Source organism: Myxocyprinus asiaticus, chromosome 1 (genome assembly GCF_019703515.2).
Source record: "Myxocyprinus asiaticus isolate MX2 ecotype Aquarium Trade chromosome 1, UBuf_Myxa_2, whole genome shotgun sequence".
Taxonomy (NCBI): domain Eukaryota; kingdom Metazoa; phylum Chordata; class Actinopteri; order Cypriniformes; family Catostomidae; genus Myxocyprinus; species Myxocyprinus asiaticus.
The window spans coordinates 52,791,056-52,808,735 of record NC_059344.1 but is presented as its reverse complement, the minus strand read 5'-3'; the positions used below and the strand labels follow the sequence as shown (position 1 = coordinate 52,808,735).

Genomic DNA, 17,680 nt, shown 5'->3' with positions numbered 1-17,680 from the left:
GTAGGATTGACGGAGAGATGGCGTGGAGAAGGTGGGAAGGAATGGGGTCAAGGGAACAGGTGGTGGGGTGGTTGGAGAGGACGAGTTTAGAAACCTCAGTGTCAGTCAGAGGAGAAAACATAGAGATAGAAGAGCTGCATACTGGAGAAGGGTGTTTGACAGGGTGTGGTGCTGAGAATGTATTGCTGATGGCTGTAACCTTATTTGTAAAAAATGTGAAGACATCTGCTGTCAGTGATGTGTCAGGCGGTGGAGGGGGAGGACAGAGAAGTGTGTTGAATCCTACATCTGACATCCTACAGGTGTCTATGGGAGGATTTCAGACAGTGTATATCTGCAATCAGCTGATTATTGATATCTCTCATTATCTCTCCACTTGTTTTATCTGGCTGTTAGCTTTGCTTTATTCTCAATAAATTGAAAAGAAATGACACATTAATGGCTTGTGCATTTGTTTATCTTGGCTGTTGAAGGCCAGTGCATGTGTGTAGGTTTTTGTTGGCAAACACACCATAGAACCACAAGGGATTTAAAAATGTTAATGTGTGTGTGTTTGTCTTGAGTAGGTTGAGGGCAGAGGAATGGAAAAGCCCCCTCATTCTTGTGCAAGAGATTAAGCATTTGTCACTTTCACAGCGCAGGCCAGAAAGCATTGCTGGAGGGCACACATTCTACAGTGATGAGAAATTCACTACTCCAATTTATTCCAATGGAGAAATGTCTGCCAATGGCATCGAGCTCGCATTTCAATCTGTCTGTGTTTTAGCCTGCAATCTCCAGTAATCTCTCCCAGAATCACCTTTCTCAAGAAGGAACATTTCGATTCTCTGGAAATACAGGTGCATCTCAATAAATTAGAATGTCGTGGAAAAGTTCATTTATTTCAGTAATTCAATTCAAATTGTGAAACTCGTGTATTAAATAAATTCAATACACACAGACTGAAGTAGTTTAAGTCTTTGGTTCTTTTAATTGTGATGATTTTGGCTCACATTTAACAAAAACCCACCAATTCACTATCTCAAAAAATTAGAATACATCATACGACCAATAAAAAAAAAACATTTTTAGTGAATTGTTGGCCTTCTGGAAAGTATGTTCATTTACTGTATATGTACTCAATACTTGGTAGGGGCTCCTTTTGCTTTAATTACTGCCTCAATTCGGCGTGGCATGGAGGTGATCAGTTTGTGGCACTGCTGAGGTGGTATGGAAGCCCAGGTTTCTTTGACAGTGGCCTTCAGCTCATCTGCATTTTTTGGTCTCTTGTTTCTCATTTTCCTCTTGACAATACCCCATAGATTCTCTATGGGGTTCAGGTCTGGTGAGTTTGCTGGCCAGTCAAGCCCACCAACACCATGGTCATTTAACCAACTTTTGGTGCTTTTGGCAGTGTGGGCAGGTGACAAATCCTGCTGGAAAATGAAATCAGCATCTTTAAAAAGCTGGTCAGCAGAAGGAAGCATGAAGTGCTCCAAAATTTCTTGGTAAACAGGTGCAGTGACTTTGGTTTTCAAAAAACACAATGGACCAACACCAGCAGATGACATTGCACCCCAAATCATCACAGACTGTGGAAACTTAACACTGGACTTCAAGCAACTTGGGCTATGAGCTTCTCCACCCTTCCTCCAGACTCTAGGACCTTGGTTTCCAAATGAAATACAAAACTTGCTCTCATCTGAAAAGAGGACTTTGGACCACTGGGCAACAGTCCAGTTCTTCTTCTCCTTAGCCCAGGTAAGACGTCTCTGACGTTGTCTGTGGTTCAGGAGTGGCTTAACAAGAGGAATACAACAACTGTAGCCAAATTCCTTGACATGTCTGTGTGTGGTGGCTGTTGATGCCTTGACCCCAGCCTCAGTCCATTCCTTGTGAAGTTCACCCAAATTCTTGGATCAATTTTGCTTGACAATCATAAGGCTGCGGTTCTCTCGGTTGGTTGTGCATCTTTTTCTTCCACACTTTTTCCTTCCACTCAACTTTCTGTTAACATGCTTGGATACAGCATTCTGTGAACAGCCAGCTTCTTTGGCAATGAATGTTTGTGGCTTACCCTCCTTGTGAAGGGTGTCAATGATTGTCTTCTGGACAACTGTCAGATCAGCAGTCTTCCCCATGATTGTGTAGCCTAGTGAACCAAACTGAGAGACCATTTTGAAGGCTCAGGAAACCTTTGCAGGTGTTTTTAGTTGATTAGCTGATTGGCATGTCACCATATTCTAATTTTTTGAGATAGTGAATTGGTGGGTTTTTGTTAAATGTGAGCCAAAATCATCACTTTTAAAAGAACCAAAGACTTAAACTACTTCAGTCTGTGTGCATTGCATTTATTTAATACATGAGTTTCACAATTTGAGTTGAATTACTGAAATAAATAAACTTTTCCACGACATTCTAATTTATTGAGATACACCTGTAGAGTCCTGGATATGCCATTCATCTTTCTAACATCATATCAAATCCTCCTACAATCTATTAATCTTCTGGTCATCGTTGTCGAGGGTTTGGGATACACAGAGTTTCTTAAAGGGCATTTAAGACATCACTCAAAAGTTTAAATGATTATATTATGGTGCAAATGTGTAAGGGATAATGTGCAGTCAGCTGGTCAATATCGCAAAATAAACCCCCACGTCTTGTATCATCCTGAAAGGGTTCATTGTGAGATAATGACTGGCTTACTGTACATTATTTCACGTATTATATGGCTACTTTCCAAATAAATTAGTTGAAATAAAATATTGATTTAAGAAAGAGAGTAGAAAAAGATGGCAGAGTGCTACAGGAGACATGAAACTAAAAATAATTGTTTCAACTTGTTTTTCAGTTGAGTTAACTTAAAAACATTTGTTGAATCAACTACATTACAGTAGATGTCAAGGAACTCATTTATCTTGAGATCTTTGATACTAAGAAATGTGAATTCCTCTGAATCTACTTGAAAACACATATTAGACAAGATCACAAATGCTGTCCCAACAAGCTTAACAAAGCTGTCTAAACAAACAGGTTATTGTTTTGCTGTTTGCTGACTTTATTTACAGGATGCTGTTGTTTTTGTCATCATTGTTAGTTATTGGTTGTGTGGTGATGTTAACAGCTTATCTTTTTACTTGACGTTTGTTAATGGTCACCGTTATTGAGGTTTGTGTGTCAAGTGTTGAGGTCGATGTGCCTCCAAAACAAGATTATTGCACATTCTGGCTTTACAAATCAAGACAGTCTCCTCTACGGTAGTTAAAATTGATGGGATTTCTTGACATATAAGTCAAGTTCACAAAACATTAATATTAATAGTATAAACAGATCAATGCTTATAATGCTTGAAGTCAAACAGAAATGAACTCTTTATAGCTTATATCACTTAAGTCAGAAAATGCTTTGAAAACCAGAATGCAGCTACATAACCTCAGGTGCTACTTTACTCATAAATGGTGAGCATATAAAACAAAACAAAAAATGTCAACACATGCCATAAAAGAAACCTAACTATTCATAAAAACTAGGGCTGTCAATCGATTAAAATTTATAATCACTGAGTGACTCCAGCCAGGTCTCCAAAGCAACCAAATTGGCCCGGTTGCTAGGGAGGGTAGAGTCACATGGGGTAACCTCCTCGTGATCGCTATAATGTGGTCCATTCTCGGTGGGGCACATGGTGAGTTGATCGCGGATGCCGCGGTGGATGGCGTGGAGCCTCCACATGCGCTATGTCTCCGTGGCAACGCGCTCAACAAGCCATGTGATAAGATGCGCGGGTTGATGGTCTCAGACGCGGAGGCAACTGGGATTCATCCTCAGCCACCCGGATTGAGGCGAATCACTATTTGACCACGAGGACTTAAAAAGCGCACTTGGGCATTCCAAACTGGGTGAAAAAGGGAAAAAAATATATTAAAAAATTATAAAAATAATACAAATATGTGTAATCTTATTAATTGCATGGTGTCCCGATTAATTATTCGAATTAACTGCAATTAATCGCATATATAAAAATAGCTGCAAGCAGCAGTTATCGGGGTTCAAGTAGTATAGGGCCTTTAAGTGTATGTGTCACGATGTTAAAGCATTATTCAGGAAGCTTGTAAGCACCTAAAATAGAGCTAAAGCAATATAATTTTATTTGTTTATTAGTTTATTTATTTTATTATGATATTTATAATGGTTTGGTCTGCATGAATTCAAATAACAAGCAGCAATTACAGGGCCAAGCAAACCATCAGCATGTAAGGAAATATGATTGGACATTTCTGATAATGATTTTAAGAAAAGCTGTTAAAAATGTAATAAATAGAAATGGTTATAAAACAAAACATTTCATGATAACTTTTGACCAATAGTTGGCACAGTCACCAAATTTGTGTGGTGCTGTCTGGGTTTGATGCCAGTAAGACACACAAAATTCCATGTCAATACAGCAAAGCATCACCGGGATACAGCCTCTGATGCTTTTTGGCATCTTGCCATCTAATTAGTTGAAGTGCTGTTTGAGAACCATTTAGTCTATCAAAAAGCTTTTGATAACTTTTTGTTATGAATGTCCCTAGATGACACATGACAAATTTCGAGCAAATTGGACTTTCGGCCTAGGAGGAGTTAGAAAAAGTATGTTTTCAGTGACATTTAAAATGGCATACAGGAAGTATGGCTTGTTGTGGCAAATTGAGTATCAGTCTACTTGGCATGACCCAAGGAATCTTAAGACAGCAGTCGCAGAAATATAGGCACAACTATTAAAAGACACCAATACCATGAACATTAGGTAATATGTCTGTTTTGACCAATTGTGTTCGGATTTCAAGAAGATGGTCTCTGATTTTTTTTACTTTATATATCAATCATTACATTAGTGTGTTACTGCATAATGAATGTGTTGCTTAAAGCACAAGCAAAAATTATTGTAACAAAACGAAAGCATGAAAAAAGCAGCACATCATTTCTGTGCTCAACAGTCGCACTATAAAAATACTTTAAATCGTCTGTTTTGATAAATAGTCATGGATGTCAAATAAATACAAAAATAAGGGTAACAGATTGTATCAAATAAAGTTAATATTTATTGCTCCAATAGATAAAAAGTAATGTGCAGGCTAAAAGATCCATGTTTAAATAGAGCAGGGTCATAGAATGACAAACAATCTTTTAGTAGCATGTAAATGCGGTTGCACACGGTATACGGAGGCACCTCTGCTAGTCATGCTCGTTCACGAGAACTATTTTGCATCCATTGCTGAACACAATGCAAAAGTTAAAATGTTTTATATTTTTGCATGTGTCATTGGCTAAACAATTTATGATTATATATATATTTCCCTTTACCCTTTGAAGAAATGTTATGATTTGTTGTGATGTAGCTACCTCTGGTGGACAAACATTACAACAGCCTTTCATGGCTATGATTGCCTGATATACAGTTGAGAAATTAGGTATTTCTTATGTTATAGCCATGCCAAATTGATGATATTTTGCATGTTACCTCAAAATGTTCTTTTGAGCTGCTTTGAGCACAGTTGCACAATTAGGATTTTCTTAAGTTATAGTGCCCCCTAGCATAAAAAATTAACAAAACTCGGCCTGTTTCCTCAGAGTGTTCTCTTGTCTATGTGTCCAAAGTTTTGTTAAGTTTGAAAATTGCACTCACAAGATACAGGTTAATTAGTCATTATAGGTCACTCCCCAAAACATATTTGTTTATATCTTCAGAACGATTTGACTTATCAAAATTATTTTGATAACATTTTGTCAGGAGGATCTGTAGATGATGTATACCAAGTTTTGTGTGAATCGGGCATACATTTTTATTGTAGCCTATATGGTTCTGGAGTTATTAGAAAAACATGAATTAGCTAATTATAGAGCCACCGTGTGGCCATTTGTCACAAAATTTTATATGCAGCTTCAAGTTGACACCCTGCTTTAGTCATTTCCATAACCCTCGGCTATTCCCAATATGAGTTATAAGGTGCTAAAATTTGTTGTGAATGCTTGTCTAAGGACCCGTCAATGTACACCTACGTCAGACGAATGCTTTTGGAGTGTATCAATTTGGTTGCATTGCGTCATAAACATACCATTTTTAGGTCGCTGTGTCAAGTTAAGCGCAGTTTAATACTTAGAAGAACACATCTTGAGATCTCATAGTCCGGATTTGTGCTCCATCAAGCTGTGTTTTGAACACAAGAACGCATCCTTGTGTTGTGCTGTCTGCTGAAGGGTTGTTTTGTTCTCTGTATAAGCTGTACGTTGCCTATTCAGCTGAAGTTTCGCTTACTGCCCCCTGGAATAAACAGGTGGTACATCAAGCTTGAATTTCTCAGGAATCTTCCTTATTATGGTCCGAGGACATGATTAATTGCGTTAATTTTTTTTTAACGCATTATATTTTATCAGATTAATCGCACTGAATGAACACATTAAATGGCCATCTCTAATAGAAACCATTGGCAAAGTGAACTGATTTAAATTTAGCATTTAGAGTTAATTAATCAGAACATAAAACATCAATACTGTGTGTGCTGCAATGCATCCTGGGTAACCCCGGCTGCCAGAATAATCAAGTTATTTGAACAAATCATGATAATTCCACATAATTTAAAATAAACAGTTTTGTCAATGGATTATTTAGTTGTTTCAAGAAACCCTTGTTTGTTAAGTCCACTCCAATGGTATGTCAGTTCAACATGAATTTTACTGGTGTAAGATCATACAAAGTGTAAGAATAAACTGATCGACACACCTACATTTTTGCCCATACCCCGATTTCATGTGGCATGTAAAAACCTTTATCGTTATTCTTACCACATGGTTCAGTCATTTTAAATCTCATGTAAACCTGGATTTCTTGCTTTAGCTGATTTTTTAAATAAGCTGATTTTTGGGAGTAATAATCAGCATATTGGTGTGCATGTAAAATTCTCAGTTTATGTCATCAGAGTTTTTTCTAAAGGACCATTTTGTTTAATCATATATTACAACCTTACAAACGCTGTTACATATGTAGTATCTTCTCAGATGTAATCCCTCTTTATTCCTTTCATTCTTAGAATATTTTTATTGAGTCGTCACATTATAGACTAAATTCACATAAAAGACAGGTTTTGTAAGGCAGGAAAGCGAGAGAGTGTGCTGTGTGGACTGCTGTAAAATGCAATAATCCCGAGCAGCTGACAAAGAGGTTTCCAGGTGCCCTGTCATACTCCTGCTGTCAAACAGGTGTCTGCTGTGCACCGCATCTGGCTGCTAATCACCTAGCAAAGCTCTAGCCACTTTTTTGTGTCAGTGATGATGGTCAATGAGCTGTGAAGTGTGAGTCATACCTTTTAGGATCGTTTTTGTAAACCTCTTCCCAATAGTGTATAGAGCAGCTTATTAATTCAGTAAATAGATTTGTAATGGCCCCAAGATGAAGGTGAAGTGTGTAATTTTTTCTACAGTATGTTAAAATACGTTCTGCTTTCCCAGCTTAATTTGCAGTGAAAACCATTAGTAAATCATTCACAGATTGATTACACCCAAAAGTCTAAACACTCTGTGGCGCTATCAAAACATTGCTCTGTTTGTTTGAGCAGTCTGACCAGCCTACATAGCAATATTGGCTCAACCAGTGGTGTGACTTTGGGGCATGTTCAAGGAAATCTCTTTCAAAATAACCGTTATTTTTGCAATTCTGCTTGGTGATGCTAGTGGTGCATAAATTACACACTTGACACTAAAAAAAGTATGAATGTCAATGCATTAGATACAAAATATGAAACGAAGCGACTGACATTTATTGTATTTGTTTTAAAAATAACACTAGCATACTTTTCAAGCAAAACATATGAAAAAAGTTTGATGAACTATGCCTGTGGTTACTTTGCTAGGACTAATAATGACCTTGGGGTCAGTAGGTTAAAAGGTATTGCAAAAAAGACAAAAAACAATGTAGTTATAAGAAATGGTGCTAAATGTTTGGACGGAATGATTAATCAAACTAAAATCACAATCGCGATATGACATAGTGTGATTATCTAACTGAAGTCCTAAGATTTAATTAAATAAATAAATTGACTCGCTGCGATTACTGTAAGTGCACAGCGCTGTTCTCTGTAGTGTTACACATAGGCTACTCAAAGCATCACTTGTGGCTAATAAGCTTGGCGTGTTACATTTACAGTTACATTCACTAATGCAACATTTGTGTAATTCCAAATATGCTTGGCCGTCAAAAGTTACCATCCAAATCTAAAGTAACCTCATAACACCGTTTGGGGACTGAAGAGTGGATGAGAGCATTTCTCTGCTTTAAAGGGATAGTTCACCCAAAAATTAAAATTCTCTTATTTATTATTCACCCTTATGATATCCCAGGTGTGTATGACTTTCTTAATTCCCCAGAACACATTTGAAGAAAAATAGAAAAATATCTTAGCTCAGTAGGTCCTTAAAATGCAAGTGAATGGAGATTTATCTTTTGAAGCTCCAAAAATCACAGTCAACATAAACGTCATCCATACGACACCAGATTTTAAATTCATGTCTTCTAAAGCGATATGATGGTTTTCGGTGCGATAAAGATAAATATTTAAGTCCTTATTAACTTTAAATCATGCTTCCGTCCTGCAGCCGTATGTGCATGTGACTAATCGCATTGGCATTTAAAACACACGAGAACTGAAGCACATGCGTCACAGTCGGAAGAGCAGTGTGTTTACAACTGTGTAGGAGGAACGCTGTACAGAAGCTTCTGCGGTTTTGGTTTCGATCTGTATTTATCTGTTTCTTCGCTCACAATGGTGCGTTTGTGTGCTTATCCTGGATGTCTCAACCGAGTGGAGAACGTGAGATTACGTCAGTAACATGGCAATGGAATACGTCATACGAGAGACTGCTTGGACTCCACCCTCTCGTGAAGTCTAACAGAAGCGATGGTTTATAGTTAAAAAGTACTAAAAGATTTATCCTTTTTTCACACCAAAAGTGATTGTATCGCTTTAGAAGACATTAATTTAACCGCTGGAGTCGTATCAAAGATGTTTAGGCTATGCAGACTGTCTGTGATTTTTGGAGCTTCAGAAGAAAACTATCCATTCACTTGCATTTTATGGACCTATTGAGCTGAGATATTTTTGTATTTTTCTTCAAATGTGTTCTAGAGAAGAAAGTAAGTCATACACACCTGGGATATCATAAGGTGAGTAAATAATGAGAGAATTTTCATTTTTGGGTGAACTATCCCTTTAATAGGCTATTGCCAACTCTACTAGAAACAAACGTCTTTCTTCAGTGTTCTGCCAGCGTAAAAGCTTCAGCTAGAATAAAGGCTTAAGGGTTTAACCAGACCACATAGCTATGCTGCATGCAAGTGTACATTAGTACATGAAAGTAGTACAAAAAATTCTACAGTTTTAAAATAATAGTAATAATATACTAAATATATTTCCATAATAATTTCTTAATAATAACTTATTATTGGTTTCCAAAAGATAATGATAAAAAATGGACTATGACCCTTTCATCAAGTGGATAAAAACAGGTACACAGTGAACAGATACAATGCCTATGTTTTACTGTATTTTTTAATCATTTAGTCTGGTTCCTTTTAAAAGGGCTCAAGGATAAAAAGCCTTTTTTGAACAGTATTTCACTTGACTTAATTTTGGTCAAAAGGGAACACTTTTATGTTAATAATCATATTGCAGCTCAAATCAAAATTAGATTTTTTGTCCAAATCTTTCAGCCTTACTAAAAATGTACCATGGTATATAGGCTTACATGGTCCTCCAATGTACTTTAAATAATACCATGGTACTACCGTGGTACATGTCCAAAAGCCAATGGCAGTACTGTGGTACTTTTTGTTATTTAATTCTTACTATTTTTTTTAACAATTCAAGAAAATATATCCTTTGATTTCTTTCACATATAGACATTATAGACACACGTCAGCTCATAGTAAGTAGTGTTGCCTTTTGACATCTAAGTGCAGTGGTTTTCCACTGTTTTGAATGTTTCCACTTGTAAGCCAGAAAACCTTCAGAGCCGAAATTGCCTAACTTGATATACTTTTTCTAGGTTTTCTTTTGAACACATGCCTTATTTGTCTGGATTTCAGTCATTTGCACTGTAGAACATGTAACCTTGTGCTTCACGTGGTAACATCTAAATTAACTGGTTTTATTTTAGTCAAAAATATGATTTAATATGACTGAATCAACCTGACTGCATTCTACCTGAACTTACATGTGAACATTACTTTCACTGGTGTCACACACAGTTTTGTTACACCAATGAAAGTCATATTTATGGGTCAGGTCAGGAAGAATTAGAATCTTTGAAATTTTGTAATTATTTACTCACCCTCATGCTGTTCCAAACCTGTATGACCATCTTTCTTCCATGGAACACAAAAGGAGATGTTTGGCAGAATGTTAACCTCAGTCACCATTCACTTTCATTGCATCTTTTCCGTACAATAAATAATGTAATTAATTGTTACTTCCTCAATACTAAAATATCTTTATTAATTTAGATTTAGTTCAGTTGTGGTTCAGATCAGTGCTTTACACTCTGATTGGGGCATAATTCAATGGAAAATTATCTAAATTATCTTCATAATGTATCTCCTGCAGCGCTCCCATTGCTTTGAATGTTTATTTGTCTAACATATTAGGACACGTGAGGTCAGTGTCACTGTTTTCCATGACACTGTCTCTCTCAGGCGAAAAGGAGGCAGTCTGGGAGTGTCTTTGTCCTATTAGACGGATCTTCTCCCATACTGAACCATCAATTACTTACAAGGCAACTCACTCATAAAGAGGAGAAGAAATGCCAAAGCCTGAAATGCATGACAGGCCTTGGAAAGGTCAACCTATCTGTGTTGCTTTTCACAAAATACGAATGTATTAATAACAGATTTTATTTGACCAGGCACTGTGGGGAATAATCCAGAATGTCACAAACACAAGTGTGGCTGCCCCTATTTAAGACTGTCGCTGCAGCAATATAGCCCACCTGGCAATTTCATATGTCAACTCCATATGTCATGTCAATATGAGACAAAGTTGGCTTTAAAGCTGCTGTTAGTGATTTCTCGGAATACCGAAAAATAAATGTCTATACTACATGACATATATTACTGAAATAGGTATCCTGAGAAATCACTCGTCTATGTGACAGCCCTAGGCTCTGTAAACAGCAAAAAAGAATGTGATCATGGCTTTGTTTGGCATTCCATCCAGCCCAACACCTGAATATTGGTTCAACCAATGGTGTAAGCTTGGGACGGACTATCTGTTTTTCAACCAGTGGCAAAGAGGGGCACAGAAATTACACAATTCCTCTTTATATTCATCCAAGGGTAGTTCTGAATTCTTTGGGTTTCCCATTGATTCCAGCAGGTCTCTTTACACTGATATATTTGTGATCACAGCCACATGTTCCAAGAATTAGCACAGTTACTGAATCATGTTGAAATCATGTTTCACTCTCCTAAGCACTGGTTCAGCAGTCCAGATCTGGCACAACATTAGATTTTTCAAATAGCTTGTTTAGAAATGTAACTTATGTACTTAAAGCTACACAATAGTTAGTAGAATGCAAGATAAAAAACTGATGGCCTGTTTGACCATTTGTCAGTATCATAAGTTTAGAGAAATATTGTCCACAGAAAGCATAGTCTCCAGAAAGTTATATGACACACATAGTAACAGAAACCCTTTTCTCTTTCTCCCCAGGTCCTCTACACAACTGACCAGATGGGTTGCAGTTGCTGTAGGATGATAAAAAGGTAAGACAGGAAGTATAGTAGAGATTTTTATTCTCAAGTATTCTGTCCTGAAGATCCAGTATATTTCTCACATAGCTACAATTGTTTAACAGTTCAATCAGACTGAGGAGTCATGTAGTCGCTCATCTAAATCTTACCTAAGATCTATTTTGGTTAAACGGGGATTCAGTATGCCAACTCTGCGTTGCCCTTTGACACTGGATGCATTCTTTAAATTTATATTGAATCTTTACATTTTATGTTGGTGTTTCAATGCCGTTTTGATTTCCCAGTTAATATACACAGATATTCACATGGTCTGTGCTAAACTGCCCCATAATTGCTCAGAATGTCTCATATCTAGGCTTAAATTAAGCGGCAAGAATTGGCATACGGTATGCGAATACTACAAATTGAACATAGAGTAGACCTCATGCACCATTAAAAAATCAACTGACAATTTCATTGCTTATTTTTATTTTCAGTGTTTACAGCTTTCTTATTGTATTTATCTTACTGTAAGTTTGTATTCTGATGGGCTGTTTGTCAAATCTCTGAAACCTGCAGAACAGCCACACATCTTAATTTGACTTGTGGGCTCAAAATCACCTCAAGAATCAAGGCTTCATTCTAATTCACATACTTTTTCTGTCCACTAAAATTATCTACGTCACTGGTAATGGGAAAAATACATACTTCTGAGTATGTAGTAATAGTAACAGTGCGCCAGTATTGGGACATACCACGCTCTAGAATTGCTAGGTGCATCCCAAACTGCACCCTTTTGCACTATTCTACGCCATTTTGTAGTGCAAGTAGTGCGAGTAGAATCAGAATGAGCTTTACTGCCAAGTATGTTTACACATACAAGGAATTTGTCTTGGTGACAGAAGCTTCCAGTGCACAAACAATACAACAACAAGACAGAGATAATAAAAAAAATTGAATAAAAATAAAAAGCGAATAGAAAATATAAGTATATATAGAAATACACAATAAGACATATATATATATATATACATATATATATATATATATATTTATACATATATACATATATATATACAAATGTTGCTGTTTCGGAAGGAAATTGTAACTTTAATTCACCAAAGTGGCATTCAGCTGATCACAAAGTATAATCAGGACATTACTGATGTAAAAAACTGTAATGATTGATTTTACTGATTGAAGTCATTTTTGATCAAATCTAGACAGGCCCCATTTCCAGCAGCCATCACTCCAACATCTTATCCTTCAGTAATCATGCTAAATTGTTAATATGGTACTATAAAATCACTTGCCATTATATCAAACACAGTTGAAAGCTATTTGGTTTGTTAAATGAAGCTTAACATTGTGTTTGTTTTTGAGTTTCCACAGTATGCAATAGACTGTCATGTCTTAAGGTCAATATTAGATCAAAAATGGCAAAAAAGAAACAGCTTTCTCTAGAAACTCATCAGTCAATCATTGTTTTGAGGAATGAAGGCTATACAATGCTTGAAATTGCCAAAAAACTGAAGATTTCATACAAAGGTGTACACTACAGTCTTCAAAGACAAAGGACAACTTGCTCTAAAAAGGACAGAAAGAGATGTTTAATGCCAGATGAACAAATAAACAAGAGGATAAGTACATCTACAGCTGAAGTCTCTAGTTTGAGAAATAGACACCTCACATGCCCTCAGATGACAGCTTTATTGAATTATACCTGCTCAAAACCAGTTTCATGTACAACAGTATAGAGAACACTTAGGGGTGCAGGCCTTATGGGAAGAATTGCAAAGAAAAAGCCACTTTTGAAACAGTAAAAAAAAAAAAAAAGTTAGAGTGGGCAAAGAAACACAGACATTGGACAACAGATAATTGGAAAAGAGTGTCATGGATCTTAACCCCATTGAGCTTTTGTGGGATCAATTAGACTGAAAGGTGCGTGAGAAGTGCCTGGTTCTGGTTCTCAGTGCTCTGTAGTGCCGGCCAAAAGGCAACAGTTCAAAAAGGTAGTGGGCTGGTTGAGTGGGGTCCAGAGTGATTTTTCCAGCCCTTTTCCTCACTCTGGAAGTGTAGAGATCTTGAAGGGAGGGCAGGGGGCAACCGGTAATCTGCTCAGCAATCCGAACTGTCCTTTGTAGTCTTCTGATGTCCGATTTCGTAGCTGAACCAAATCAGACAGTTATTGAAGTCCAGAGGAAAGACTCAATCACTGCTGAGTAGAACTGTATCAGCAGCACCTGTGGCAGGTTGAACTTCCTCAACTGGCAAAGGAAGTAAAACCTCTGCTGGGCCTTTTTCACAATGGAGTCAATGTGGGTCTCCCACTTCATGTCCTGTGAGATGGTAGAGCCCAGGAACCTGAATGACTCCACTGATGCAACAGTGCTGTTTAGAATGGTGAGTGGGGTCAATGTTGGGGTGTTCCTCCTAAAGTAAACTATCATCTCCACTGTTTTGAGCATGTTCAGCTCCAGGTTGTTTTGTTTGCACCAGACAGCCAGCTGTTCAACCTCCCTTCTGTATGCAGTCTCATCATCATCCTGGATGAGGCCGATGACAGTAGTGTCATCTGCAAACTTCAGGAGCTTGACAGAGGGGTCCTTGGCAATGCAGTTGTTGGTGTAGAGGGAGAAGAGTAGTGGGGAGAGCACACATCCCTGGGGGTTACCAGTACTGATTGTACAGATGCTGGAAGTGAATTTACCCTGTCTCACAAGCTGCTGCCTGTCTGTCAGAAAGCTGGTAATCCACTGACAGATAGACGTGGGAACAGAGTGTTGGTGTAATTTAGTTCGGAGAATAGCTGGGATGATGGTCATGAAAGCTGAACTGAAGTCCACAAAAAGGATCCTTGCATATGTCCCTGGTCTGTCCAGATGTTGCAGGATATGATGCAATCCCATGTTGACTGCATCATCCACAGACCTGTTTGCTCGATAAGCAAATTGAAGGGGATCCAGAAGGGTCCAGTGATGTCCTTCAGGTGGGCCAACACCAGTCTCTCAAATGACTTCATGACCACACACGTCAGAGCGACAGGTCTGTAGTCATTATGTCCTGTGAATTTGGGTTTCTTTGGGACAGGGATGATGGTGGAGCATTTGAGCAGCAAGGAACTTCACACTGCTCCAGTGATCTGTTAAAGATCTGTGGGAAGATGTGGGCCAGCTGATCAGCACAGGATTTTAGACAAGTGGGTGAAACACCGTCTGGGCCCTGTGCTTTCCTTGTCTTTTGTTTCCAGAAGGCCCGGCACACATCCTCTTCACAGATCTTAAGTGCAGGTTGAGTAGCAGGAGGGGGGAGGAGGGTGGTTGCAGGAGGTGTTGATGTTTGTGTAAAGTGAAGGTCAGAGCGGGTGTGGGGTGTGAGACTGGGCTTTTCAAATCTACAGTAAAACACATTCAGGTCATCTGCCAGTTGTTGATTCCCTACAGTGTTGGGGGATGGTGTCTTGTATTTGGTAATGTCTTTCAGGGCTCTCCACACTGATGCAGGGTCATTAGCTGAAAACTTGTTTTTCAGCTTCTCAGAGTAGCTTTTTAGCCACTCTAATCTTTTGTCAGTGTGTTTCTGGTCTGATTGTACAAGATGTTATCCCCACTTCTGTAAGCATTCTCTTTGGCCTGACGAAGCTGCCTGAGTTTTGCTGTAAACCATGGTTTGTCATTGTTGAACATTAAATAAGTCCTAGTACGAATGCACATATCCTCACAGAATCTGATATATGATGTCACAGTGTCTGTGAGCTCGTGTGAGCTTTTTGTTGTCTGCAGCTTCAAAAACACTCCAATCAGTGCAGTCAACGCAGGCTTGTAGTTCCAGCTCTGCTTCATTGTTCCATCTTTTTACAGTCTTTACTACAGGTTTAGCTTATTTAAGTTTCTGCCTGTAAGTCAGAAGAAGATGAACCAGATAGTGATCAGAGAGTCCCAAAGCTGCTCTAGGGACAGAGTGATATGCATCCTTTAATGTTGTATAGCAGTGATATAGTATATTTCTGTCTCTGGTGGGGCTTGTAATGTGCTGTCTGTATTTTGTCAGTTCCAGGGTGAGATTGGCGCTGTTAAAATCACAGAGAATAATAATGAGTCCGGTTATTGTTTTTCTGTGTCTGTGATCTGATCATCCAGCTGTTGCAGCGCTGCGCTCACACACACTTGTGGAGGAATATAAACACTCACCAGAATAAATGACGAAAACTCCCATGGCGAGTAGAAAGGCTTACAGTTGATAAAGAGCGCTTCCAAATTAGAACAGCATATCTTCTTTAATGTTGTTACATCTGTACACCAACTTTCATTGATATAAAAGCATGTTCCACTGCCTCTCGTTTCCCCCGTTAACTCCGCAATGCGATCTGCTCTGAACAGCAGAAAGCCTGGCAGATGTAACCTGCTGTCTGGAATGGCTTCACTCAGCAAGGTTTCTGTGAAGCACAAGGCAGCAGAGTTTGAAAAGTCCTTGTTTGTACGGGTGAAGAGAGGTAGTTTATCCGTTTTGTTAGGAAGAGGAGAGCAGAGATTCGCTAGATTAATACTCAGCAGCGCTGTACGAAAGCCGCGCTGACGGTGCTTGACCAGCGTGCCGGCTCGCTTCCCTCACTTGCGTCTCATAGCATGCTTGAACAACACTATCCGAATAGTCAAAACTGGGAAAGATTGTCTGGTATGTGCTGCTGAATGTTCAGCAGTTCATCCCTGGTAAAACTGATTGTAAAAAAATTACTAAACACAGGACAAACAAACTAAAAACAACAAATTAATGCTCCACACTGAGGCTGCCATCCATTGCGCCATCTTGTCCTTTTTTTGTGTGTGTAGTATGTTAACTGAAAATGCAAAAAAAAGAAGTGTACTATGAGTACCTGGATGATGCGCTTCTTCAACCATCAAAATGGAGTGTGGAATGTTGGACACTTCATGCACTCAGTGCTTGTGGCTTGTTATACATAGTGGAAGGGGCAGAGTTACCTGGCTGTGTAGCTGGTCTGACAAAACAATTGTAAATAATGGAGAATGAAGCAACTAGTGAAACTTCAGTGAAGACAGCACCTTACAAATGTAAGTTGAACACTTTACCATCACTCCACACTGTGTGAAAATGTACATTGTTTGAGATACAAATGATAAACTGAGGTTGGCTAACGCAGTAAAGCTAGCGGCAACTCATTGTGTGCGTTTGAAACGTCACTTCATTCAGCCGTCAAATGGCGAATGCTTCTGTGTAGCAAAAAAACGTTAAGTGTTCCATTTGGGACAATACTACACTTTGAAATTTCATACAATGCATGGCTAAGTGCATAGTATATATTATAAGTGCATAGTGTATAGTGCGTCATTTAGGACACAGCTACAGACACCCTTGTTGCATACTGTTTGCATAGTGCTTTAATATTACTTAACTTTTAGGTTTAAACAGGTGAAACTGCTGTTTCAGCTTGGGCCTCGCATTCATTGGCAATATTTTTTTAAATATAAAAAGAGAAATATATCTGTCACAAACACTTCCTCTTCCTTTACGCAAGGTGTTGTGTTCGATATTAGCTGACAAGCACACTTTGAAAATCCACCAAAAAAAATTATATGATCTGGGCACTTTTGGCTTATGATTTTCATCATTCTATGATCTAGATAAGCTAATTGTTATGTCACATACTATTTAAGATTGATAGAATGTGATTTGGAATGCAGCATTTGTGTTCCCAGGCTTTTGCTTGCATTGTCTCAGAAACATTAGCATTCTATTCTGCTGGAACTTGGCTAAAAAAAAGCTGATATTTCTTGGCAGTGTGTATTGTTTTATGAGGGTAATGTTTACTAAGGATAAAAATGTAAAGACCTCTCAGTGTGCCAGGTAGAGTGGAAAATTTCATTTTATCCACCCTGAAACTGGTAAACTGAAATAGATTTAAGTTGAGACTGGAAATCAAACACA

At 38.2% G+C, this 17,680-nt stretch overlaps 1 protein-coding gene across 1 annotated transcript in view; it reads left to right on the top strand.

Moving 5' to 3' along the window:
- Nucleotides 1–17,680, top strand: part of LOC127441214 (uncharacterized) — a 33,539-nt gene that overhangs the window by 9,810 nt on the left and 6,049 nt on the right. The window contains exon 2 of the mRNA XM_051698393.1: nt 11,718–11,770. Coding sequence (XP_051554353.1) covers nt 11,739–11,770 — 32 coding nt within the window. The 5' untranslated portion in view covers nt 11,718–11,738. The remainder of the gene's footprint in view (nt 1–11,717; nt 11,771–17,680) is intronic.